Source organism: Ursus americanus, chromosome 35 (assembly GCF_024610735.1).
Source record: "Ursus americanus isolate L20-20 chromosome 35, mUrsAme1.1.p, whole genome shotgun sequence".
Lineage (NCBI taxonomy): Eukaryota > Metazoa > Chordata > Mammalia > Carnivora > Ursidae > Ursus > Ursus americanus.
The window spans coordinates 27,497,241-27,524,095 of NC_142161.1; the positions used below are offsets into that span (position 1 = coordinate 27,497,241).

The 26,855-nt window shown below is 43.6% G+C and overlaps 1 protein-coding gene across 1 annotated transcript; it reads left to right on the forward strand.

Moving 5' to 3' along the window:
* Nucleotides 1–500: 500 nt before the first annotated feature.
* On the forward strand, nucleotides 501–26,767 carry ABHD12B (abhydrolase domain containing 12B). Its single transcript, XM_045800252.2, has 13 exons — nucleotides 501–565; nucleotides 5,060–5,187; nucleotides 6,414–6,516; nucleotides 8,474–8,593; nucleotides 10,500–10,530; nucleotides 13,259–13,304; nucleotides 13,412–13,541; nucleotides 13,972–14,009; nucleotides 17,317–17,396; nucleotides 24,447–24,529; nucleotides 25,634–25,712; nucleotides 26,298–26,416; nucleotides 26,549–26,767. Exons 1-13 carry the CDS (start codon nucleotides 504–506, stop codon nucleotides 26,574–26,576), a joined length of 1,047 nt encoding a protein of 348 aa, XP_045656208.1. The 5' UTR covers nucleotides 501–503; the 3' UTR covers nucleotides 26,577–26,767.
* Nucleotides 26,768–26,855: the final 88 nt, after the last annotated feature.

Sequence of the window (26,855 nt, forward strand, 5' to 3'; positions counted from 1 at the left end):
TAACGGAGGGGAGGGGCCCGAGGAAGAGAAAGAAGGAGGGAGGGAGGGAGGGTAGGTGCTGGAGATGCGCAAGCTTCAGAAAGAGGGAAAAGCAGAAGGGACAAAGAGGAAACAAGAGAGAAGACGGGTCAAAGTAGAGGACAGCTTGCATCCCTCATGCAGGTCTCCCGAGGCTGTGATACCAGCTTCTGCTTTATTACTAACAGTAAGAAATCTATTTCAGGTCCATCACGCGGGGCGCGCGCACACGTGTAAAATACAGTGGAAAGTAAACTCGCGCGCAGCTAGCCACAAGCGTGCGCGACTGGCACCTCCAGTTGTGGGCGACTGGCTCCGACAGACGCGCGGGTGCGGTGGGGGGTGGGGGGCGCCGCGAGCCGCCGAACCGGCCGCAGCCCGCGCGCAGGGCCCCGCGCGGGGGAGGAGGGCGGGCCGGGCGTCCGGCGGGGCGGCTCCGGCTCCGGGCCGCGGCTACCCCGGGACGGCTCGGCACACGGCGCGGGATGGAGACAGACGCGCGGGGCTGTGTGGCCTCCTGGTGGGACATGGTGGTGCGGAACCTGCGGTGAGTGCTCGTGGCCCGCGGCCCGGCGCGCTGTCGTCCCCACGCCCGGTGCCGAGCCCCCCGGACAGGCGGGGCGCGTCAGGCTGGGCACTTCGGAGGCCCCCACAGCTCTGCGGGCCCTTTGGACCGCGTTATCCTTACCCGAGCGCCTACCCCCGCCGCCTCTCAGATGTGATCTTTCAGGACTTGCATCCCCTTGGGGCTTCTGAAATTGAGATTTCCAGAAAGATGGCTCAGGTTCCTATACCAAGCTCTTATCTGCCTTGACCATTTTACTAAAATTCAGGACGGATTTTAAAGACCAATAATAGTAATCTACCTTGTACTCTTTCTCAGATGGCGCCCTTTTAGGTCAAAGGCCTACTTGTGTAGGTGGAAAAGTATCCCAAGGCCAGCTCCCCCAGGGCAAACTCTTGGATGTATTTAAAGAACATCCCTCCATAATGCTAAAAATGTATAGTGCATTGAAACCATACCTGTGCCAAGTTCTTATAGCCTTTCACTCTGAAATGTCTATATCAGAGGGTTTTAAAATTTTCTTCCTCTTTTTTTTTTTTTAAAGTAGACTCCACACCCAACCCAGGGCTTGAACTCATGACCCTGAGATTAAGACCCAAGCCAAAAATCAAGAGTGAGACACTTAACCGACTGAGCCCCCCAGGCACCCTTCTGGCTCCTGTTTTAAATCCTTGGCTTAAGTGGTAATGTTAAACTACCTGAATTGACCAGCAATATATTGCCAGTCTCATTTGCATTGAAGCCAGGTATTGGTTAGAGACCCTGGACCCAGAAGACACAGGTATCTTGTTTTGTTGGGGTGGGAAGGTATTGGCACTTTTGTCCACCTTTCTTCTTTATATTCCTTTGTTTTGTTTCTTGCTAACTGTAAAATGTCCAAGAGTCCCATCCAGACACAGGAGACTTCACTTTGGAATATCTGAGTGGTGAAGACAATAACCCATCTTCTCGCTTCCATTCCTTCTGTAGCTCAGGGCAGAGACCAGAGAGCAGCTCTCCCCTGGCCCAGCAGTGTAGACCCATACCTCCACTTGGTATTGGATCTGAACACGAGTCGGAATATCCTGACTGACTGTACTTTTCGACGGCACATTCGTGGGCCTTACCGCCTTGATAGGGTTGTTCTGGGAAAGCTGGCATTTTCTGCCTTTATCTTTTGTGCTCTCTCTCGAGTTGATGGCTGATTATTTAACATTTATTTGGCAGAGAATCAAAGCTGCAGTTCATGCTTTTAGAGAACAACCCACTTTGTTGATAATGGAGGGGGACGTGGGGAGTTGGGGACCCACTCTTACTTGCCTTACCAATTACTAAAAAATAAGTCTCAAGAGATGCTTCCTGAACGAATAAAATCCAAGCACATTTCTTCATCTGAACAGAGAATTACTGCTCTAATTTAAGACACGCTGAGGCAGAAGCACAGACCGAGATCAGCATCCCGAATCCTTTGGTTTCTTGGAACCAAGTTAGCTCAGCTCCGCAAACATTCACAGAGGGCGGCCTGTGCGTCTGGGGCTGCTGGTAGCACGGGGTCTGTGGTGATGTGCTGTGTGACTCAAGGAGAGCAATTCATCAAAACAGGTTTTCGGTGATTATTTCTTAATGCCTTGGGGATCTATTTATTTATTTTGCAAAAATTTCACCAGCTGTCATTGCTACTTAAGATAGATGGGCCCAGGAGAGTCAATCTTCACTCACCACTGGTTTTGTTCGAACTAGAAACCTGGAAAATGTGCTCAGGAAAGAGGCTGGGGGAAGCCAGTGGGCGATTTCCCTCATCGTTGTTCCCCGTTCACCCCAAGTCTTTACATTTCTGGACGGAGCTAAGGAGACCCTCCGAGCAGGCTGAGGAGCCGATTCATGCTTTCCACAGTACTGGTCAGCGCCTGCCTTCCGGGCACAAAGCCCTGCTCTTGTGGAGCTCACAACTTTCAGTGATAATTCAAGAAAGAATAGGAAGCCCTTCCGCTCTTCCCCAAAGCTACCAATAAGCATGGCTTCCTTCTCCCTCAAGAAAGACATACACTTTTCTTTCAGTGCTCAGTCCTGTGCTGGACAGAGTGCACCGGATGCCAAGTGGTTCTGGTCAGTGGGGGTTCAGGACTAACAGTAGGGAAACCCCCAGAGGACAATTAAGGGTCAAACCGAGGCCCGAGTATAATGAGTGGGAAGATCTGTGTAGAGAGGGTTTAACAAAGAAGGAACACTTGAGTGGATGTGAAGGAGGGGGGATGTAGTGGGGAGGAGAGAACGGAGGAGAACACAGGTGTCACTCAGGTGCTCGGTGGTCAATACATGTTGGCCGAATGAACGGGCACCTAGGATGGGTGTGCGGCATGTCTTACGACCTGGAATAGCTGTCTTGCCAAATGGGGTTAGAGCTGGGCCTCCCAAAGCTGGTGCCTCTGAGCATGAACATGAATGATTCGCCCTGGAGCCGCTCAGGTTCCAAGGGAAGAATGATCCAGTTAGGTTGTGTGGCCCCTGCGGGAGGCTGTGCGGGGAGAGCCGCCGCTGATCAAAGGGCAGGCTAAGAACAGCAAGGCATCAAGGAGGCTGTTTGATGTGGCTGGCCGTTGGCGGGGATTGGGCTGGAATTGCATCCTCCACTCGAATAAGGTCTATTAGCCACTGGCGACTTTTGACCACCACTGATCTCGGGGAAGTCAGATTGACAGCCCCTAGTTAAGAGAGGCTCCTGTGCATTATTGAGGGTCTGAGGGATCCGGCCGCAGAAGTGCCTTGAGCTAGTTGAGAGAAGGGTCCTGTATGAATTATTCTTTCAAAACAGAAGCATATTTCCCTCTACTGCCTCTGCTTCCCAAGCACCCTGCTACCTTCGGAAGATAACTTAGTGGGAGACTAACAGGCGGGGTAGCGTGGGTTCAGCCCGGAGAAAGCAAGCCCGAGGAGCCAGCCAACTGGAAGGAAGCATGAGAATTCAGACTGTGCTCGGTTCTGCCCTTTCGGGCTTGATCTGGGGCTCACAGTGCCTTCTCTGGGTTTTGATTTCTCAGCTCTGAATCGGAGCAACAATGCCCTCTCCTTCCTACCACCTTCACAGGCTATTTTAAACGAGTATGAAAATAATCATTTTCATTTTTTCCTGGCTAATTTTGTGTGTAGGCGGTTGCCTACGTCTGATGTACTTGGAGAGCTACCCATTACCCTTAGCCCACGTCTCTTTTGCATTCCCTGAAGAATTGCTGGAAATTCATCAGAGATTCATTATCTTCTCCCTTCAGGCCTCTTCCAAACATAGAAGCATTCTGATTTTTTTAGTTATTAACACCTGAGGGGGAATTCTTCTTAGAGGTCTCTCTTTGATGACTTTAGAGTCAGAAGACTCCTGAGAATACAGGAGCAGGAAGGAAGAAGAACATGGGAGGAAGAGGGGATTCTGAGAAGGGCCAAGGGTGCAGAAGGGGAGAAGGCGGATCCTGAAACAACTTTCTCTAAGGGCTGAATCTTGCCAGAAGCCAGTCTTGTTCCTTGGGCTCATCTGTGGCTGCATGGAGGGCCAGTTGCACTCAGCAGGATGGTGACAGCTCACTGGAGATCTTCGTAGAGCTCTGGGGTCAGACGGACCTGGGTGCACGTGACTCGGCCATTCAGCGGCTCTGCAGCATGGGGCGGGTCACTTAAACTTTTCAGTGTCCTCATTTGCAAAGTACGGGTGATAACAGCTATCTTCTAAAATGCTCTGGTCTAGCAGAGAAATCGGGGCAGGGGAAACAGTGCATCCAACATGCTTTCCAGTCCCCCAGACTCATGATCTGATTATACTGAGCAGTCTTCACATGGACAGCTCAAAACAGGGGAAGGGATTTATTTAATGGACAAGGTGGACAAAAACCGGAAGCAGGGAGTGGTGACACTGACTTCCTGTGTCCCTCGTTTCTCCAAGTAGGAGACATTCAGCTGTCATAAGAGAGGTGGCCAGAGACAGAAGTGCATTAATGACCCCTCATGGACAAGTGATAACTTGTCTGCTGATGGCTCCTGGTTCGGGTGTTTTGTGTCACAGGAAAGATACAGTAGAATAAACAAAATGTGCCTGGCCCGCTGTGTCCCCTTCCCTGACAGGCCCCAGCCCCGATGAAGCCAACAGCCTCCAGGCGCCCCCCTCACTCTCCACCCTGCTCCTCACAGTCCCTTTTAACAGGGGCATCACATCATCACATAGGAAGTGAGGGTTTTTCTTTTATTGGCTCATTTCTTCCTAAGACCCAGCCAGAAGAGTGGGGATCTGATGGCTTTTCATTCACTGGTTGGGGACCTGAATTATTGCTTTCCTCTCCCGGTCTCCCTTAGTGCCTAGTCCTGATCTGTACTAATGGCACACAGTTCTGTTAAGCATTTTGCTTAAATGCCAGTGTTAGTCTCTGAAATTTTATTTGGACGCTAAGAGAAAAAAACAAATGACAAAACTTGGACTGATCTTGAATGCCTTATTTGTCTCACTGTGTCTTGCAGATCTTTTCCACATTCCTGTTCAACGCTCGGAAGAAAAATTGCCTCTCTGTACAACAGCTTTACTAGTAAACCATTAAAAGAACACATTTTTCCTCCTCTGATGGACATGCTAATATTTTTTCATTTTTGTAAGTATCTCTCCCAGACTTGCCTACGTCTATTTTCCCAAAGAAAGAACTTACTGCCCTTAAAGTTGCCCGTGTGACAATGAAAAAGGCATGTGGGCTATAAAATTGTGGCTGGACTTCAATGGTCTGAAACCTATTTAACAGAGGCTTTGGGGCTTAGCTCGAATCCCTACAGGCTGCTGGGGGGATGGATAGACCAACAGGGCCTTGTGGGTGGGGTTTCAGTTCAGGAGCTCAGTCTTTGAATTAGCTGTTAATAGGGTACCTTACTGCTTGGTGTTTCTCTACTTTTTTGCTTTTTCTTTTTACCTATATCCCTTGAAAGAGAGAGAAAATGGGGATCTGGGGGTGGGGAGAGGCTGATGTGAGGAATCTGTTCTCCCACGTTTTTTCTACTGAGTAACGTTAGTCAGTGTAACACACGGTCCTACCACACAGGTGATGCTCTCACTGGCTTGTCCCCAGGGATTTATAGATTCTGGCCATTTCCTGGTTTGTGGCTAGTGACTAGGTTTTTATTTAGTGGAAAAAGTAAGGCTTGACATAGGTAGCAAAATACTCATTACTTTCTTCTAGACCCCCTACCTTTTTAGGGGAGTGGTCTCCTTTGTTTTTAGCTTGAGACAAAGATAAGGAATAAGACTCTATGCTGGCCTGTCGCACTGGTGCTATGTTCAAGTCTAGCTTTAACTGGGTGCTATACGCAACTAAGGAATCATTGATCACTGCTACATTGAAAACTAACGATGTACCGTATGCTGGCGAATTGAAGTTAAATAAAAAAATAAAAAATAAAATCTAGCCTTAGGGGTTTTTGCTTTGTTGTTGTTGTTGTTTTGGCAACTTTCCTATGGGCTGGTCCTCGTTTATAAAATAAAATACTTCGGGGCGCCTGGGTGATGCAGTCATTAAGCATCTGCCTTCGGCTCAGGGCGTGATCCCGGGGTTCTAGGATCAAGCCCCACATCAGACTCCTCCGCTGGGAGCCTGCTTCTTCCTCTCCCACTCCCCCTGCTTGTGTTCCCTCTCTCTCTGGCTGTCTCTATCTCTGTCAAATAAATAAATAAAATGAAAAATAAAATAAAATAAAATACTTTGCTGGGAATTTAGTGTGGTAGCTTGCAACTTAGAAACCATGTTAACCAGGAGACTAATTACTTTTTTTGATTGTGAGTAAAAGACATGGAATTTGACTCTGGGCATTGATAATGAATTCTACTTTCTAGTCAAAGCACCATTTCTTGTGGATTTAAAGAAACCGGAGTTGAAGATTCCTCACACGGTGAACTTGTATATCAGAGTTGAACCTGCAGTGATTCTGGGAGTCTGGTGAGTGCGCTGATGGCCACAGGGTTGCTTGATGGGAGTGGTTTTCATGTTACAAGGGCGAGGGTGAGCAGCGCCGTGCTAGCTGCCTGTGGAGAGGTGGGTGTTTCTCGGAGTCACCTTCCCTTTGTATCAGTATTTGACCTGCTTGATTTTGCTTTTCAGGAGTTTTATTGGAGTGTGGAGTCTTTTGGGTGTGGCCCTGTGCTTTGGGTCTTTCACCAGACCTCAAGGACCTGGTGCTGCCCCACTCTTCTGCTCTTTTCCCCCCGCCAGTCTTCCCGTACTATTGCAGAAGGGCTAGGCTCCCGGCACCCAAGCCACGCTCTCGCAGGATGTGCTCTGTCTGCAACACTCATGTCTCTGCTCCCTCCTTTCACCGAACTGCCTACTCCTCTTTAGGGTCTCGGTTTAAATGCTAATGTGGTAATTTTCGGGGAAGCCCTTCCTCATCTCCCATTTTAGGCAGAGGTAGTAACCTATGCTTGTCCTTTATGGCATCTTCCCCACTGCAGTTAAGTAAATGTGCGATTATTTAGTTAATGTTTGTCTTCTTTACAAGACTATAACTTTTGTAGGTAACTTTGTTGGTGGGTTTTCTTTTCTTTTTTTAAAGATTTTATTCATTTATTTGAGAGAAAGAGAGAGTGAGAGAGACAGCATGAGAGTGGGGAGGGGCAGAGGGAGAAGCTGAGTGGGGAGCCAGATGCGTGGCTCCATCCCAGGACCCTGAGATCATGACCTGAGCCTAAGGCAGCCAACCGAGCCACCCAGGCACGCCTTTTCTTTTTTTTTCTCCTCTTTTCTTTTTTCCCCCCTCTTTTTTTCTTTCTTTCTTCTTTCTTTCTTTCTTCTTTTCTTTCTTTCTTTCTCTCTTTCATTCGTTCGTTCGTTCGTGGGCTTTCATTGCTTAGCACAGTGCATGGCACAGCACAGAAAAGACACTCAGTTGTCAAGACCATGAGCATCCTGTTGTCTGTTTTGCTATGCTGCTGTCAACATCTCTTTCCCGTTTGGTTCTACTTCTTGCTCTTGGCTGCCAATTTCCCAGTGTCCTGTTTTATATTTCCTCTCCCTGACTTTAAACATGTGAGCATAGAATGTTTAGGAACCAGTATGGGTTCACATAACTTCTTCCTAATCTGCACAGTACAGTTCAGGTAACAGTGTTGGGATTTGAAAATCTTTTTATTCTTGGCTCTTGCCCTGGCTCCTCTAGCTGGCAGGGAGGCCAGTCCCCTCAGTCCAGAGGCCCTGGGGTTTGATGTTGGACTTTCTGCCCCTACAGGGTTGAGAGGCCTAAAGATTTATTATTACGTGGCCACCTCTCCAAGTTCCCTTGTGACATGTCATATGGCAGTGTTTGTATCTTCAGGGGTCACTCACTGGTTTAACAGGTGGAGGGACTGGAGCTCGGGCAGGTGTTTGACACCACAAGGTCACTGGTTTCTTGAGTAGAATAGCTTAGTTTCGTATTTAAGTTCTTTTCTCCCATCTAAACTGGTCTCCCTTTAAATTCTTTCAACTTGTGTCCTCAGCCAAACCAAAAGCAGGTGGCAAATACCTATTGTTTTTTACTTGTTTCTACCCAATGGATTGCATTTCAGTGAACTGCACTAAGAATTGCAGTCCTGGAAGATTAGTGGATGTAGGAGTCAGAAGGACTAAAACAGTAAATGGTTAAAAGGGGTTGTTTCTGTGCATGGGGGAGGGGGGTAGAGAAGTAGTGCTTGTCCCTGTGAGATGTTTGTGGTATTATATTTTAATTTTTACCATGTGCATATATTGCTCTGATATTTATATGTATATAAATACATACACATACGTATAAATATGTAATGTAGACTTACACATATTTAAACCTACAAATATATGTCTTGGACATGAGGAGGGCTTCAGACTTTGGCAGGGAAAGCGAATTCTCCGTACACGTTTGCTACAACGTTCCCTTGCTCCTCAGGCACACGGTTCCCAGCTGCCGGGGGGAAGATGCTAAGGGGAAGGACCGCGGCTGGTACGAAGCAGCCCTTCATGACGGCAATCCAATTATCGTTTATCTTCACGGCAGCGCAGAACACAGGTCAGCGCCTTTGCTTGGATTTTTTTCTTCTTTTAAAGAGAGAGGGAGCGGTTCAGCCCGGTGGGGGAAGGGAAGGCGGAGCTCCGTCTTTGTAAGTGTGCTTCCACATACATCTTTTTTTCTTTTGTGGAAATTTGAGGGTGTTCTGGCAATAGGGTTCTCTTTAAAAAATCTATATATTCTGTATGGAGACTCATGTTGATCTTTAACTGAAAGGGAGACCAACTTCCGAAATTCGGATATTGATTTCCAAGAAGTCAGTGGCTCCTTTATTCCCAAAGAGTGTCTGAAATGAACTGAGCCCATGGACGACGGGAAAGGGAACCAGCATGAGATATGGGGAAAAGGAAGAGCAAGTTCCTTATCGACGGTCGTCTCACAGAAGTACATGGAGATTCCTTGATTTAGCATGAGTCCTATTAATCCAATGTATGGGCTCCCTATGAGAGATCCTCTGGAAGGTACTGGGGACCATCTGACTGGTCCTAGTCTAGAAGACTGATGCCTCAGCCCACTCCCTGTTGTTCCAACCTTGCTTGGTCACAAAGAATGCCTCCCTGAAGTCCTGATCCCCTTTGATGTGCTGCCAGGGCCTCCCAGTGGGCCTGTCATTATGGTGGGTGATGATTATCAGCTGTGACTGCATCACTTCGGATTGGGGGAGGGGCAATGTGCCTCAGAGACCCACAGACCCAAGCTCTGTGTCTGGAGGGACATTGCAGACTTAGTGACAAGCTCTGGAATCTGCCCCTTGGCTCCCCTGCCTATGTCCCTTTTCCTCACTGTCTTTTTCTGTCTTGATGGCTTTCTCAAGGCTTGCCTTTGCACTAGGGGCCTTCCGAAGATGTCCATTCTAGAGTGACATGTACAGAGATTTCCCATGAAACTCAACATTTTACAACATTGTTGAACATTGTTCTGATGGTGCAGACTTGGGCATTATGTATTTAAAGGATCGTTCGGCCCACCCATTCATGCCTGTCCCTCTGTGTGGATCTGCTCTGATCGCAGATTCACTGGCTCTGGGGTCAGCCCCAGCTTCCTCCTGTCCCCTGCCGAAAGCCTCAGCTGGCTATCAGCGGTACTGAGCCAAAGGAGCCCAAATGGGAGGTTACAGGAGCCTTGTTGAGAACAGAGGATATAGACTTGGGGCCCAGAGAAACCCCAGAGGGTCCCTCAACCTCCTCCCCAAAATCATACTCAAAATTTCAAGTATGGCTCCATTTTTCTGGGAAATGGGTCCATAGTTTAATTATATGTTCGAAGGGCTCCATGACCCTCTGAAGTTTAAGACACTTGGCTCTAAGACAGAATTCAAATGGTTGTTCAAGAATCCTCTGCCTCTGCAATCACCCTTGCCTCTCCTTTATGAGCGTGGCTGATAGAGAGTAGATGATACGGTTATTTTGGGAGAAAGCGTTTCCGGTACCTCCAGCGGTACGAGTCTCCCTCACGTCATGTTGTTCTTAATAGCAGAATGAACAGGGTACAGGCAGGTCTTGGTTTAGTGCAATGACTGCATCGTCCTTTGTTCTGAAAAGCCATTTTCTGGACCTGATGTTCCTTTAGCTTCTACAAGTATTCTCAGAAATTAGTTGTGCTGTGTGGCAGTGAGAGGACGTGGGCTATCAGTATCATCACAGGCTGCTGCGGAGAAGCACGAGCCATCTGGGCGTCCACGCTCGTGCAGAGGAACACGGCAGCAGTGGGGGGCCATCCGTCACTCCCCCTGACACATCCAGGTGGGCTAGGACACCAAAGACCCTTTCCCTTGCTCCTGGTTATTTATTTCTCTAACCTGAGTAACAAAGGCATGAGATCAGACGCCAGAAGCATGATAGTGATTTTTATTGAATTTGTCATTGTAATTCCTAATTCTTGCTCTTTTTTTTAACCTCCTCCACAGGGCAGCTCCTCACAGACTTGAGCTAGTAAAGGTATGTCTGAAGGGGCCTCACGGTACCGATTTGACGCCTCTGTTTTTTCTCTTATGGGCTACAGCCACAGATCTTCTTCAGGCTATCTCCTGGGAGCTCCCAAGGGTGGGACTCAAAGTCCCACCTGTGCTTGTCTCTTCCTGCAGTGACCACAGGGGATCAAACGGAAGTGAACATCTCTGACGCCAAAAACACTTTCATAAATACATTGCCTTCATCACCAGATGGAGCTGAAGACCCTCTCTACCCGCTTTTTCTGAGAGCTGGGGGAAGGGTTGTGAGAGTATATTCGACGTGAGTGTTACTCCTGTGGGAAACAGCCTTTTTGCCGTAGGGAGGATAAACACACAGAATGTCTGCTGTTAGAGTCATTTGGGCTCTGGCTTCAGCCCATGGGAGGTTTTGCAAGTGGGATGGCGGCCACACTGCTCTTCTGGCTGGCCTGCTACACGGCTGCTGTTTGTTGGGGCGGCCCCTGCATTTCCAAGTGTGAGGGAGACGCAGCCATGGCTGACTCACAGCTGGTAGGGCAGCTGTGTTTATCTTCTCCCACGCCCCAGTTGGGTAATCTCTCCCTCAGCTGACCAGGCTGCTTGTCCAATTTTTGACCAAAGGACCTGATATCTCCTCCCACATGCCAGCTCCCACCTCAGAGCCCTTCCCTGGTGTGACAGCATGAGGGGGGCCCCCCACATCCTGCCAGGCCCAGTATGGCCAGCACCTCCCTCATCCTCTTTCCCTCGTTCAGACAGGAAGCTCTTCTCCTGTCTGCTCTTCCCTTTCTTCACGGCCTTCTCGGAGCCGACTCTGGCGGGTGGTGGGCTGGATGCAGTTCTGCCTGGGATGATAACGTCTATTAATTTTTAGGGTTCCTTTCCACCCTGCACCTCACTCTCTGCACTTCCTAGTGGGATGGTGGTGAAGCTGATGTCCATGAGAACATGTGTTGTTGTTGTTGTTTCCCTCCCCCACTCGGCAAAGCTGAATTGTATAGCCCCCGTGTGCGCAGAAAGGAAAAGAGTCATAGGTGTAGGTGTGCAAAGGAGCCAGGTCATGCTTGTGGTAGTTGGGATGGGAAGGGAAGGTATGATAAGCCTTCTTCCTCCAGGCAGATTCTGGATACCTCGTGCCATAGTCATTGCCTCCCAGCCTGACCAGACCTCCTGAGCCCTTCGTTCTCCTCTTTGGAGGGGTGATTTCCTTTACAAATCAAGTCTTTGCTATAAAGTTGTCCTCTTCCCTTTCTTCTTTCCTTTCTTCCTCCACTCCTTTTCTCTGTTTCTCTGTTCTCATTCATGTGTCTCATTCATTTCACTCATTCATCACTTAGGCATCCAGCAGAGCTGTTTTCGTTAATTTGCAACCCTACCCAGTCGTCTTTATCTCTCTGTACGAAGTTCTTATGTGACTGTGATTATATCTATATGTCATTCTATATTGCTGCTCTTCTACTTAATACTATGCTGTGTACCTACTACGTTATAAATATTCTTCCATGGTTTTCCGTAGTTATCATAGTGACCAACTTAAAAGGTGATCCTTCTCCATTCTATTTGTAGACAATTGTTTATTTATTCCACTGTTGCTAGATACAAGTTTTTCTCCCTTAAAATCACTTAAATAATGTTGCTAGAGAAAACTTGAGGCATTTAGTTTATTCTTTTTTTGTACTTTTTCTTAGAGATAAATTCTTAGGAGTCAGATCTGTTCTCGAGTTGTTTCACCAAGCAGTTCTTCTGTCTAGAGGGCCACAAATGACACACGAACATTCTCACTTCCCGGGGTGCTTAACTGCTCTGTGTCTTGGATCACTGTTTTGGAGGCAATGTCGTTTAAATAGATATTAAAAAGTTTCCTTTATTTCCTCATTATTAGTTGAATTTGTGTTGAAAGATTCCTGGTGAGACTCAGCTCCCCACATCCGTGCTGTGGCAGGGGATGCGCGCTGTTCGGACAGAAGCAGACCCCTGTGCGGGTCTCCGTTCTGCCTCTAGCATCTGGAACGAGTTACTTAAACCCTCAGGACTCAATTTCTTTATCTATAAAATGGGGATAATATCTACCTGTAGGGACTATTGTGAGAGGTGAATAAAGTTTTGAAAACACCTGCACAGTAATTTTTGTCTCCTTTTCTCTCTTTGTACTATCACTTTAAGTCACTTCATTTAAAATGAGGTCGTCATATTCCGTCCTCATGTATCCACATGGGGCGTGGCAGTGGTTTCATATGATTGAGTGATCTCTTTATTTTTGATTGATATTAACTCTTTGTTCACATTTAATATACATATCTTCCCACTATTTGACTGCCTCTGCTACAACTCTGTAGACCTTCTGTTGTCAAGGGGATTCTTAAAACGGACATTTACTTTGTACCAAGATACTTCAATACTTTCATCTCACGTCATCTTCCAACAGCCCTGAAAGTGGCTACGATTGTTTTTCACTTTTCAGAATACTGTTTACATATTCAGATGTTAGGTGGCTCAAGGTCACACAGCCAGGGGCAGAGCCAGGGTGTGGCCAGGCTCTCTGACCCGCTCTGCCGCCTGCCTCCCTTCTTTCCCTTTGAGTCTGACCTTCTCACGTTTGAGGTCAAACAGCAGATTTCATCTATTCCCTGCCTGGGAAACCATCACAATGAGGATTATGGAAGTGTTGAAGAGGTTATACCATCTTTTCTGTGTACACCTTCTGATTAAATTGATAACCCTCCTTTGTTATCTAGATGCTGAGTGATGGTGGCTTTCACGTCCTGTCTGTGGACTACAGAGGTATGTGTTAAGAACAGTGTATAAAGACTTTTCAATAACCAGGAGGGCTGTTGATGGTCCTCAGTTTGGAGGTAGTTGATACTGTGCTCGCCTTTCCTTACCACCAGGGTACGGGGACTCCACGGGTGAGCCCACAGAGAAGGGGCTGACCGCAGATGCTGTTTGTGTCTATGAGTGGACCAAGGCGAGAAGTGGTAACACGCCTGTGTGTCTCTGGGGCCACTCTCTGGGTACAGGGTAAGTGGGCTCTGAAGATGGCTTCTTGGGGGGGAGGGTGTCCTCAGGGCTTTAGTGTCATCAGAGGCAGCGATGAGCAGAGGAGGGAACACTGAGCTAGGAGGTGGAGCTCTGGTTTCTCTGACCTCCCACGTGTGGTTAGAGACATTGCCATCTCAGCGTGCCTGTTTGTCATGCAAGGGAGGGTGTAGCTCTGTGGTTATCTAGGACACTGAAGCCCATTCCAGAACCCTCCTTGAGAGTATTAAAGGAAAGGATTCTTAATTTAGGGCCAGTGGAACCCCTTGAAGTCCTATGCAAAGTTGTATGTCTGTTCCTACCAGAGTCCAGAGCTCTCGTCAGATGCTCGTAACAAATGTTGCATTTTGTACTATTTGCCTGACTGTTAAGTCACTGCTTCACATATGTACTAATTTTCATTGCTTTACAGAGTTGCAACAAATGCTGCGAAAGTACTAGAAGAGAAAGGTACAGAATGCCTTCATGTATAAGGTCTTTGCTTGGGGGCGGGGAAGTAAATATTGCCTGCGGACTGTGTGCACACTCTAAGCACAGAGAGGTCTAAAGCACCCCGACCTTAGACAGTCTCTGATCGTGTAATAAACTTTCTTTTTTCTGTTTAATATAAAACAATAGTTGCCTTTCAAGGCCATGAAATTAAAAATAAATACTCAGAAGAGTTAAAGTTACCCCTTGAAAAAGCCCTTATTGTGAAGTAAATGTTACTGTGGAGCAATTTGGATTATGGGAGAGGAAAACATCCTTTATGAAGTAACAAGCAGGACTTGCTTTCTGCAGCCCGTCTTCCACGACATTTATGTCAGTGTTTCCCAAAGTGTTCTGGGTGCTGCCTGTCTCAGATTCCCTAGAGGTGCTTGTTATAAACTCAGGTTTCCTGGATCCGAGCTGGTTTCATGAATTAGAATCTCTGTGAATAGGACAAGGTGATTTCGATTACATGAAAAGCTTGTCATCTCTTGCGTTGTATCTTAAACTCGTCAATACCGGTCAGGTTGAGTTACGTGAACATTTTAAAGCAAGTCACCTGCTAGCCACAGTCTTAATTAATTATGGGAATAAAGCAGACATTATTTCCTGCTCCTCTAAGCTCTCATAGCTCTCTGCGCACACTTCCTGCACAGTGTGGACGATGCTGTATTATCTGACCTAAATTCCCACATAAATGAATACTTCACTGCTTGGATAATGCAATGACCTTACAACACTTTAATTCCATTTACACCCTCAGCTTTGAGCTCTCGCTATCATGTATTTTAATTTTCTCTATATTATATACTCCATAAAACATTATTGCTCTTATAAAGTCAATATTCATATTTACCCTTTTCTTGCTTCATCACTTCTAGCACTTCTGTTCTTCCATTTCAGATATTTGTTCTGCCTATTTGTGGTGAAGAATTCCCTCAGTTCCGGCCTGAAAATATCTTTATTTCATCTTTGTTTTTGAAGGATATTTTCATTGGGCATAGAATTCTTGGTTGGCAGTTATTTTATTTCAACACTTTGAAGACTCTGTCCATTTTGTTCTGGCTTTCACTGTCCATTGGGAATACAGCTTCCAGTCTTCCTGCAGCTCCTTTGAAGATAATTACTTTTTCTTCTGGCTGTTTTTGAGATTTTCTTTTTGTCTTTGTTCTTCAGCATTTTTTCTGTGATTTTCCTAGGTGTGGGTTTCTTAGTACTTATCCTGTGTAGGGTTCATAGTACCATAATAACTCCGGCTTGATATTCATCCATCTTGGAAAATTGGTCATTTATCTTCAAATATTGTGCCTATCCCATTTTTCATCTTCTCTCCTCCTAGGACTATATATATATTTTTAGATCTATTCCCATGTCCTGTATGTCTCCAATGTTCTTTCCTGGGTCCTGCAGACATTTTTCTCCTTGTGCTCTAGTTTAAACATTTTCTTTCGACATATTACACAGTTCACTATATAATATCAAATTTTATTAAATATTAAAATTTTAGGGGTGCCTGGGTGGCTCAGTCATTAAGCATCTGCCTTCGGCTCAGGACGTGATCCCGGCATTCTGGGATCGAGCCCCACATCGGGCTTCCTGCTCAGCAGGAAGCCTGCTTCTCCCTCTCCCCCTCCCCCTGCTTGTGTTCCCTCTCTCGCTGGCTGTCTCTCTGTCAAATAAATAAAATCTTTGTAAAAATATTAAAATTTTAACAAATATTTTACTATATTACAATTGGTTATTTACAAGTTATTTTAAAGTCCATACAGGATAATGCCAATATCTAGATCCTTTGTTGGTCTATTTCCATTATCTGTTGTTGTTGTTGGGGTTTTTTTGTGTGTGTATTTTTGGCCTCTTTATTTTTATTTTATTTTATTTTTGTATGTCTAGTTATTTTTTATTAAATGCTAGATATTGTTTACAGAAATTGTAGAGATAATTTGAGGGGCTAAGGATAATATTATCTTCTTCCAGAAAAGAGTTACTTTTCTCCTGAACATTAGTTAAAATGGGGGGGAGATCACTTTAATCCAGTCAGAAGTTGAGCTGATTTGAAGCTGGGCATTAGTCTTTATGAGGGCTGGTCTGGTTTTAGTTCACCATTACTCCCAGGATGTAGTCCCTTGAAATCACAAAAAGCCTGAGAAATTATTAGAGTCCTCCTTCTTGTCAGATTCTGAACTCTAATTTTTGTCCTTTGGGTCCTGTGGGACTGCTGAAAGTTCTGTCTAGTTCTAAGCCTCTAAGAGCAGCCATCACTGTTGCTTTCAAAATTTCAACTGCTTTGAGGGGAAAAGCATCTCAAACTCTTGTGGATTTTTTTCTTTTGGTATTGGCTCTCAAAATCTCACTGATTTAGTAGCCCTCAAATGCCTTCAAACATATACATATACATACAGTAGTTGTCCCTTATCCATGGGGGATATGTTCCAAGACCTACAGTGGATGCTGAAACCATGGATAATACCAAGTCCTATATATACTGTGTTTTTCCTGTATGTATCGACCTATGATAAAGTTTAATTTATCAATTAGGCATAGTAAGAGATTAATAATAACGTACTGAAATAGAACAATTATAACGATATACTATAATAAAGTTATGTGACTGGGGTTTCTCTTTCTTAAAACATCCTATTGTACTGTATTCACTGTTCTTCTTGTGATGATGTGTGATGATAAAATGCCTCCATGATGAGATGAAGTGAGATGAATGATGTAGGCATTATGATGTAGTGTTAGGCTATATTGACCTTCCAACAATATGACAGAAGCAGGATTATTTGCTTCTGGACTGCTCTTGACCGCAGGTAACTGAAACTGCGGATAAGGGGGACTATTGTGTACATATATAAATGCATATCCCCATCTGACACACGTTTTCTAATTGTTCTTAGAGGGAGTATTTGCCAAAGCAACACAGTCAGCCTCTGGTACATTCTTAACCACGGGCTGCAGAACACTCTCCCTTCCTATAGTACTTTGCCTGCTTAATTTATCCAAGTCATGAAAACCAGGCTGTGTCCTAGAAGGTAGTGATTTTCAACTACCATGTGCATAGAAATCTCTTGGGGTGGGGATGCCTGTTAAAAATGCACATTCTCACCCCCTGCCCCTCAAGATTCTGACTGATTCTAGTGTGGAGTCCAGGAATTTGCATTATTAACAAGCTTCACAAATAACTTTGGTGCAGGCAGTTCATGTAGAGAACCTTGAGGACTCCTTATTTAGGAAAGGTAGTATTTAAATATGATAGGGGAGTTATTTCTTTTTTATTATTTTCAAGGATTTCCAGTTGATGCTATTATCCTGGAGGCTCCATTTACCAACATATGGGTTGCAAGTATTAATTATCCCTTGTTAAAGGTGAGTCTCTATCTTCATAAGATGTGAAAGTGTAGGTTGTTTCCACATACTTATGCTTACTTAAGCCCAGAAATTAGCATCACTAGCCCCCCAGAAATCTCCTGTATGTCACTTCCCAATCTAATAAGCCTCACCCTAGATGTAATCTTTACATTGAGTTTAAAGGTAATCATATCCATGCTTTCCTTTATAGTGTAACTATCTAGGTGTGCATCTCTAAGCAATATAATTTTGTTTTTGAACTTTATATAATTAGAATTATATAGGATATATTCTATGTTTTTCAAACAATGTATATTTGTGGGATTTTACCCAAGAGGTATAGTTGTAGTTTGATCATTTTCATTGCTGTCTAGTATTTCATTGTTATTGCCCTATTGTTTATGGACATTTGAGTTGCTTTCTGTTTGGGGTAATTAATAACACTGCTGTTATGAATGTTCATGAACATGTATCCTGCAAACATCGTACATATTTTACCAGAGTATACCCTAGGAGTGGAATCGTTGGATAGTAAGATATGCATAGTTTAGCTTTACTAATTAGAGTGCCAAACAGTTTTCCAAAGTGACTTGACACTTTATTCTCCCACCTGTTGTGTATAAGAGTTCCAATTGCCTCACACCCTTACCTTCATATGGATGTTTCATTGTGGTTTTAATTTGTATTTCCCTTATGACTAATGAAGCTGGGCATTTTTTCATGTTTTTTAGTCATTTAGGTATCTCTTGTGAGATACTTGTTCATGCTCATTTTTAAATTGTCTTTTTTTATTTGTAGTTTTTCATAGGATGAGTCATCAGAAAACTATTTGTATTGCAAGTATATTCTCTTATTTTGCCTTTTTACTCCCTCAATGGCATCTTATGATGAAGAGATATTCGTAAATTTAATGTGGACCAGTTTACAAATTATTTTTTATGGTTAATATTTTTAAGAAAAGTGTCCTGTTTAATAAAGCTCTGGGTACCAAAGATTATGAAGATACCCTTCTATGGTATCTTATAGAAATTCTGTTTTACCTTTTACATTTAGAGCTATAATCTACAAGTATGGATTTTTGTATGTAGGAGGTAGAAGTCCATTTGGATATCCAGCTTTGGTCTAGTACCATTTACTAAACAAACCTTCCCTACCAATTCTGCACTGCCAGTGTTTGAATATATCAGGGCTTAATGTACATGGGTCTGTTAGTAGATTCCTATTTCTTTCCCTTAACTATCTGTCCATTCTCATATGAATACTGCATCTCCTAATTAGTGTAGTTTTTTGGTTTTTTTTTTTTTTTTTTTTTAAAGAGAGAGAGTGTGTGAATGGAGGGAGGGGCAGAGAGAGAGAGAGAGGGAGAGAGAGATCCCAAGGAGGCTCCACACTGGGGTTCATTCATGACCTGAGCTGAAATCAAGAGTCGGATGCTCAACCGACTGAGTGAGCCACCAGGTGCCCCTAATTACTGTAGCTTTATAATATGTGTTTATATCTGTCCATGGAAGTTCTTCAGCTTTGTTCTTCTTATTCAAGATTTGTCTTGACTATTCTTGATCCTTTTTATTTTGATGTATATTTTGGTATATACTCACCACTTTCCATAAAAAACATCGCAGGATTTTGATTGGAATTGCATTAGATCTATATATAATTTGGGGAAATTGATACCTTTTTAATAGTGAGTCTTCAAAAATTTATGAACATGGTTTATAAACATTTATGTTTGTTTTGATTGATTGATTGATTGATTGAGGTTTTCTTAATTTTAGTTTTACGTCAGGTTCACCTATGAGCTGAGCCCATGGCAGGGACTTGATGTGCATGATTTATTGAGAGCGTGCTCTAAAGGCAAAACCTGCAAGGTCATTTGAATGAGGGTTGTAGGACAGGGATGGGGAGAGAGCCGAGGGATGCCTGGGTGGCACAATTGGTTAAGCATCTGCCTTTGGCTCAGGTCATGATCTCAGGGTGCTGGGATTGAGCCCCACGTTGGGCTCCCTGCTTGGCAGGGCCCCTCTGCCTGCTGCTTCCCCTGCTTGTGCTCTCTCTGTCAAATAAATAAAATCTTAAAAAGAAAAGAAAAGAAAGAGCAGAATAAGACGTGAATTCAGGTGAAGTGTAGCTTTGGCGTGACCCACCTGGGACTCTAAGCTTTGAGTCAACTGTAGGGGAGTGCTGGTTGTTTCTGCCGCCCACAGAGTTAGAGAGTAGTTTGGGGGAGGGTGTCATAACCATGGGGGCAATGGCTTCTGTTATCCACGGCTAAGGAGAAGGGGGACAGCCAACATGTACAGCAAGACGTAGTTCAGTAGTCTCTTCAAAGAACCAACTCAGATTTGGTTGATTATCTATAATGAATGTTTTCTGTTTCATTAACTTCTGTTCTTACCTTTATTATTCCCTTTCTTCTATTTTCTTTAGATTCAATTTATTATTTAAAAAATTTCCAGAGGTGGTACTTGGATAATTTATTTTCAGTATTTCCTCTAATTTATGCATGAAGGCATACTCCACCGAAGCCACCCTTGACATGGATCCCACAGGTTTTCAAATGCATTTTAATTATCATTCAGTTCAAAATATTTTATGACTTCTTTGACCTATGGGTTATTTATATGTGTATTTTCTAATTTCTATACATTTGGGGATTTATGTTTGCTCTTGACTTCTAGCTTAATTCTACCATGATCTGAGATTTCTCTATGATTTCAGTTTTTGAAATTTGTTCAGACTTGCTTTATGTCTCAACATATGGTCAATTTTGGCATATGTTCCATATGCTTGGAAAGAATATGTTGTGTTTTTGGTGTAGTGTTCTATATATATCAATTAGGTAAAGATTATTAATCATGCTGTTCAATTCTTCTATGTTTGCCCTGATTTTTTGACTGGTTGTTTTATCAGTTACTCAGGGAAGGGTATTGAAATATCTTGCCATGATTGTAGAGTTTATTTCTATTCTAGTCCTGTCAATTTTTGCTTCAGCTTTTTTGAGCATACGTTATACATGTGTAAAGCACACATTGAGTAATAATATATATTTTATATCTTCCATGTGAATTGATCCTTTTTTCATTATGAAATATCCTTTTGATTTATAATGCTTCTTGACTTAAAGTCAGCTTTGTGTCTGATATTAATACATCTTTGTTTTTAATAGTGTTTGCCTAATATATAATTTTCTATCCTTTGACTTTAAAGTTTTCTGAGTTCTTGTATTTAATGCATACCTCTTGTCAGCAGCATAGAGCAGTGTTTTGTTTTCTTTTCCAACAAGCTTTGTCTGTTAATTGTAGTAGTCTATTTAACTTAATGAAATTATGATATATTTAGGTTTAAATCTACTTTCCTACTATGTTCTTTTCTATGTGTGCCATCTGTTTCTATTTGTGTTCTTTTGCCTCTGCTTTTTGCTTTCTCCTGACTTGCCAGCCGTGTCTCAAGGAGAAGCGTGGTGTCAAATGTCAGTTTCACCTCTCTGAGATTCCCTTTTCTCTGGGATCTAGACCACTCAAGATGCCTTGGCAGCTCTCTGACACCTTCACAGAAAGGTTTTTAAAATATTTTTTCCCACCTTTTCTGGTTGTCTTGGGCAAAAGATTTGGTTTGTAATGACTGTTCTATTATTAGAAGTGGGGAATCTTCCAATATTTTTAAGTTTGGAATTTAATTTAAAAGGTCAGGAACTCAGTTTAATAGGTACTTTTATGATTTAGAAGTAGAGGAGTTTTGTTGTATCATGCTGTTTTTAAAAACCATAGCTTTGGTGTCAGACTTCCTGGGTTTGGCTTCCAGGGCTGTCGCTTAACAGCTGTATAACCTTGGATTAATTGCTTTTAATGCTCTAATGGCCTCATCTGTAAAGTGGGGGTAATAATAATCTATTCCAGATGATTGTGATAACTATATAAATTAGAATATGGAAAACATCTGTAATAGTGCCTGGGACAAAGTGAGCACTGAATGGCCATTAACTCATTTTATTATCAGTGGTGTGCCATAACTCTGAAGAGTCCTGTTAAATAAGAAAGTGTAGGTGGTGTGAGACATACAAACATAGTAAAAGGCATGGGTCCTTACTCTCAAGAAGCTTCCTGTCTAGTTGAGGAGATAGGAGATGAATGGTGGATATAAAGTAATGGCAGGACTTCCATAAGTCACTCTGTAATCAATTTCATTACTCAAAAGAGGAAGGCAGCATGACCCAGTGGAAAAAAGCATGGGCTATGGAGCCAGACAGATTTGGGTTCAAATTTGGCTTCTGCCACTAACCAATTATGACTTTGGTAAGTTATTTCCCTTCTCTGAGTTTTCCCAATTTTAAATAATGGGGTTGATACTGCCTACTGCCTAGGGTTATTTAAAAGATTAAATTAAATAAGATAATCATTGCAAAGTACCCAGCTGCTAGTGGGGACTCAACAAATGTGTTTCCCTTTTCCCACTTTTTCTATTGCTAAGTAGACTAAGACAGGTGCTCGGGTAGGACCCAGAACGATAATTTCAGGTAGGAAGAATTCAGGGAAGAGAAAGGTCTTGTGTGCAGGTTTGGTCAATGAAGACTTACAGAGAGATAAGACTAAGCTCGTTTCTTGAAGGTAAGGGAGAGCAGTTAGGAAACACAGAGGAGGGCAGAGTGTGAGCCAAGGCATATGGCCGGAGTGGGACCATACACATAGTTGTATGTGCTATAAAATACCCGAGAGTCATATAAGGCTTCCATGAAAGATCTGGCACACTAGTCACCCTTTTAAACCCTCATAACAACTCCCTGAGTCTGGCATCATTGCCTCCATTTAGAGCTGAGGGAAATGGCAGCTCAGAGGCTTGCCCAATTGTCACACACTGTATAAGAAGAGGAAATGGGACTCGAGCCTACATCTTCTAACTCTAGGCAGACAGATCGGAGGTGTGCAGGCTTTAGAATGAAAGACTGTGGCCAGATGTGGATGGGCTTGCAGCCAGGATGGGAGTTTCTTGCTTTGTTTTTAAGTAGCTTGCATGGTACTACGGAAGCTTTGTGACAGTACATTTCACATAACTAGTCTTTTAAGAATATCTTTTGGTGGCATTCCAGAAGAGAGAGGAGGCAGGAAGACCAATTAGGAGCCCATCGCTGTGGTCTGGGCTGCAGGGGATGGTATGACCTCTGAGTCTCCAGGGGCACCTCTGGCTGATGAGGAATAATGGGAGTAGATTGACTTGGGCCTGCTTTCTTCCTACACCTTTGGAATTTGAGATGGATTGCTGAAGGGCTTCTCTTATTGGATTTTCCTCAGAGGAGTCCTGATTCCAGGGGTGGCAGAATCAGGAGACAAAGACAAAAGAAAACAAAACAAGAAATCTTGCCCTTAGTGATGGCTGAGAGAAGGAAAAAGGAAGAAGGGGCAGGAGAGGCAGTACTAGGGTCTCCAGATTGTACCTGAATGCAAATCATTTGCCGTGAGACCACGCAAAAAACGCAAGCCAGACAAACTCCCATGAAAATGTGGAAGTTTCCTGGAAACCACAGGCTTATGCCAAAATTGTGAAGCGGATATTTGCCTTTACTGGACCCAGCCTCCCTATTCTGTGCTAATTTCCCTACAATGACATGAACTACTTTTTAAAATCAGGAAAACAAATTTTTTAAGTTCATTATATTTAGAAAGAGACTATCCTCTGTATTACTACAGTTCATAGAAGGCTACAACAAATGACATATTCTAGCAGCTGACTCTAATTTCTCCATATCATAAAGGGGCAGTGATACGCATAACCTAATAATTGCTTCTACAATGAATAGAATTCCTTCCTTTTTAAACTGGCCCCAGCCTACCTGTGCTATACCCAATTCCTTCCTTCGGCAACGTCCCATTTATTACATAGCACTCACCTCCTCACTCCCCTCTCAGGTGCAACAGAGGAATACATGTAATATTCTTCTGGTCTTTTCTCCTAGCAAGTCTATTCCAAGGAATAAAATCTGAATGAAATTCAAGTCACTGTAAGATGAACATGACAGATAACAGCACACAGTATGTGCCAGGGATATTGGCACAGGAGAGTCATTCTGTCTTTAGCAAGTCTTCACTCAAGTGTCTGTCAGGTACTGGGAATTTCCTAGGTTCTGGGAATACCACAGAGGATAAAAAAGTTGTGGCCTGACTTCCTGTGAAGTGTATATACTTACGGGGAAGACAGGCAGAAGACAAGTACACGATAAGCTGGTTTTCAGGAGTGAGACGTGCTGTGACAGGGAGTGACCGGCGGGGGGGGGCGGGGGGTTGGTACAGAAAGCTTCTCTAAGGAACTATCATCTGAGCTGAGACTTGCACGATAAGAGGCTCTCATGGGAAAATCTGGAGGTCTTGAGCTGAGAGAAAAGAAAGGCAAAGGGCCTGAGGTAAGTTTGAGCCTGAAGTGTCCAGAGCGGAAGGCAGCAGGGCCCAAGGGTGGACGGGAGTGGGCTTAGTGAGAGGACAGATGGGCAAGAGCCAGATTCTGTGGAGTCTCAAAGGCCAAGGTGGTGCAAAAAGGAAGAAAGAAGACACAAATCACACATAATCCCCACCATCCACAGATAATCAGTTAACATTTTGTTGTTTTTGCTTCCTATTTTTCTTTAAAATACAAATAGCACCACTAACTCTTTTTCTTTACGCTTGTAAAGGAGCAGTGATATGCATAATCTAAAAATTGCTTCTACAGTGAACATAATTAACCTGTCTAGTTACTGAAGAGAATATTCTGATTGGTCAAAAATTCTGATTCCAAACTATGGAAAGAACCCAAATGTCCATCAACTGACGAATGGATAATGAAGAGGTGGTGTATCTATACATGGACACGGCTGAGTAATATTCCACTGTGCATATACACCACCTCTTCTTTCTTCCTTTTTATGTTTTCCATTTTCCCTACAATGGCATGAGTTACTTTAAATCATGAGGTTTGTTTTTAAAAAAGTTTATTATATGTAGAAAGTTGCTACTCTCTCCATTAGTATAGTTCATGTAGGAAACCATAACAAATGACACAGATATACGCCATGTTTAATTTTTTTTTCTTCTTAAAAAATAGATTTATCGGAAACTTCCAGGATTTTTACGCACGCTTATGGATGCCCTGAGAAAAGACAAAATAGTCTTCCCTAATGATGAAAAGTAAGCTAATGATGCAGAGATGTCCATTATTACTATATCTATGGGATTCTGGAGGGTAACTATCATGTGACTTACTGAATGGGTAGGTGAGAATTCTTAGATGGGCACTAAACTTTGAGGTAATGTGTCCACAAATTTTTAGTGTTTGATATTTTCCTAATGTCTAATTTGAGGACTTCACTAATTCAATACTTTCTCCAAAGTCATAAAGGGAGTTGTACATTTAGGATTATAGGACCTTTTAAAGGATCCTTTAAGTCAGGGGGAATCCCTGACTTCTAGGCCTTATTCCCCATGTAACCAAAACCCACCCCCTATTCAGCCCATTGACCCAACAGCAAGTCCAAAGACCAGAATTTGGCAAGTTGGCCTCTCGCAGCTGGAGACTTTAAGAGTGCCTCCAGGAGGTGGTTGTTGTCAGTACTTAATGTCGACACTTGAGGGATCCAACCTTCTTAGGAGTAACAGGGAGTCACCGTGATGGGGTGGATGGGTATCAGAATTTGGGAAGTATTGTTTGAGAAAGTTATTAGAATGAGGAACAAATCTTCTTCATGCTGTAGCCTTTCTGAATTACCAAACTAGGAGGTTGACCAGGAAGCTGATAAAACCTGTTAATCGCGAGTCCCTCTGCACATTTATGGGGAAAAGTAAATACATTGCTACAAAGAGTTCTCTTCAGTCCTGTGCTAGTTCTTGTTATTTTTGAGTTTTGAGTTGTTTTGTTTCTTTTAGTCTTTTAGTTAAAATATCCCAGATATTATGAAATAAGGTAGAATAAGGAAAAAGATGAGGTTCTTTTAACTGTACAAATGCAGTGCTTTTAGTACTTTTCTTCCTCATTTAAAAAAATCATATAGAAATAAATTAATTAAATACCTAATTAAATTGTATGAGTAAACAGAAGAGAGATAATCTTGCCCGGAAGGAAAAAAAGTTACTATATGAAATTATATATGTTGAAGTTGTCATTCCTAGGAGGGAAGGGAAGAGAGATCTTGTATTTTGAGGCAAATCTCATTTTTGCTAAAGCTTGAACTTAGAAGAAGAGAAATCCCAACATATGATTCTTGAACTGAATGCTTTTCTTCCACTTGTCCCCAGTGTTAAATTCCTGTCTTCTCCCCTTCTCATCTTACATGGTGAGGATGACAACACGGTGCCTTTGGAGTTTGGAAAAAAGGTAAATTAAGAGCTCAGTGCTGACTGAAACATACTATCGTTACATCACTATTTTCTCATTGAGCCAGACTTAGAGATTAGGCCTACCGGAGGGTCTCCGACATCATAAGGGATTCTCTACACCCCTAAACAGCCCTGCTGCCCGGTGTATACAATACGCTTCAGTGTGCTGTGCTGCAGAGCTGGAAGGAGTGTTTCTGACGGATCCCAGTTCCTCATCAGCAAGTGTGTGTGGCTCTACAAGTACAGAGAAGACCTCCATGTGGTCTCTCCCATAGTGGCTCCAAAAACGGGACGCAGTTTCTCTTCTTTCAGACAGACAGTTCCTGTCCCCTTGCAGGGAGGGTGTTGGCAGGAGAAGGATGAGGTTCTGTCAGCGTTCTCTGTTAGCTGTGAGCTTTTAGTTCCTCAGTTGTAGGGGTAGCCAACCCCGGGGTTGGGGGAGGTGCTGGAGAGTCCCTTAGCTCCAACTTGGTGGGCCTAACTCCCCAAGCTGGCGTTTCTGTGCCCTTTTAGGAAAATGAAACTAGAAAAACACTACCTTTGACGGTCAGCCTTTGAGTCACTGTCTTCCTGGCCCACGCAGCTCTATGAAATTGCACACAATGCGTATAGGAACAAAGAGAGGGTCCAGATGGTGATCTTTCCTCCTGGTTTCCAACACAACTTCCTCTGTAGAAGCCCCACACTACTAAACACCGTGAGGTAAGAGTTGCTTTGCGAAATGTGATTATCCTTCTCTGAAAGACAATTAGGGCTGCTCTGGCTTACTTAGACCAGGAAGTGGAGAAAGCATGTGTGTTGACGTAGGTCTTTTTTTTTTTTTTTTTTTTGCAGAGATTTCCTGAGTGAGCAGTGGGCATGAGGTCTGAGAGTAATGGAAATCTGCAGTGAAGACTTGGTCCAAACACCACCCATGATGCATATTTTTTATGTAAAATTGTACTGGGCCACTTGGATGAGCTGAAGCCACTGACATTTCTACAAGTCACTTGCCATTTTAGTAGGGAAAGCATGGGTGCTGGGCGTTACTGAAAGTTCTCCTTTAGCTTATCATAGTCTACTTTGTGGAACAAACTGAAACCTCATTGTAAAGTACCAGAATTTGATAAAATTTGGATCCCATCTAAAAATGTGTGGCTAC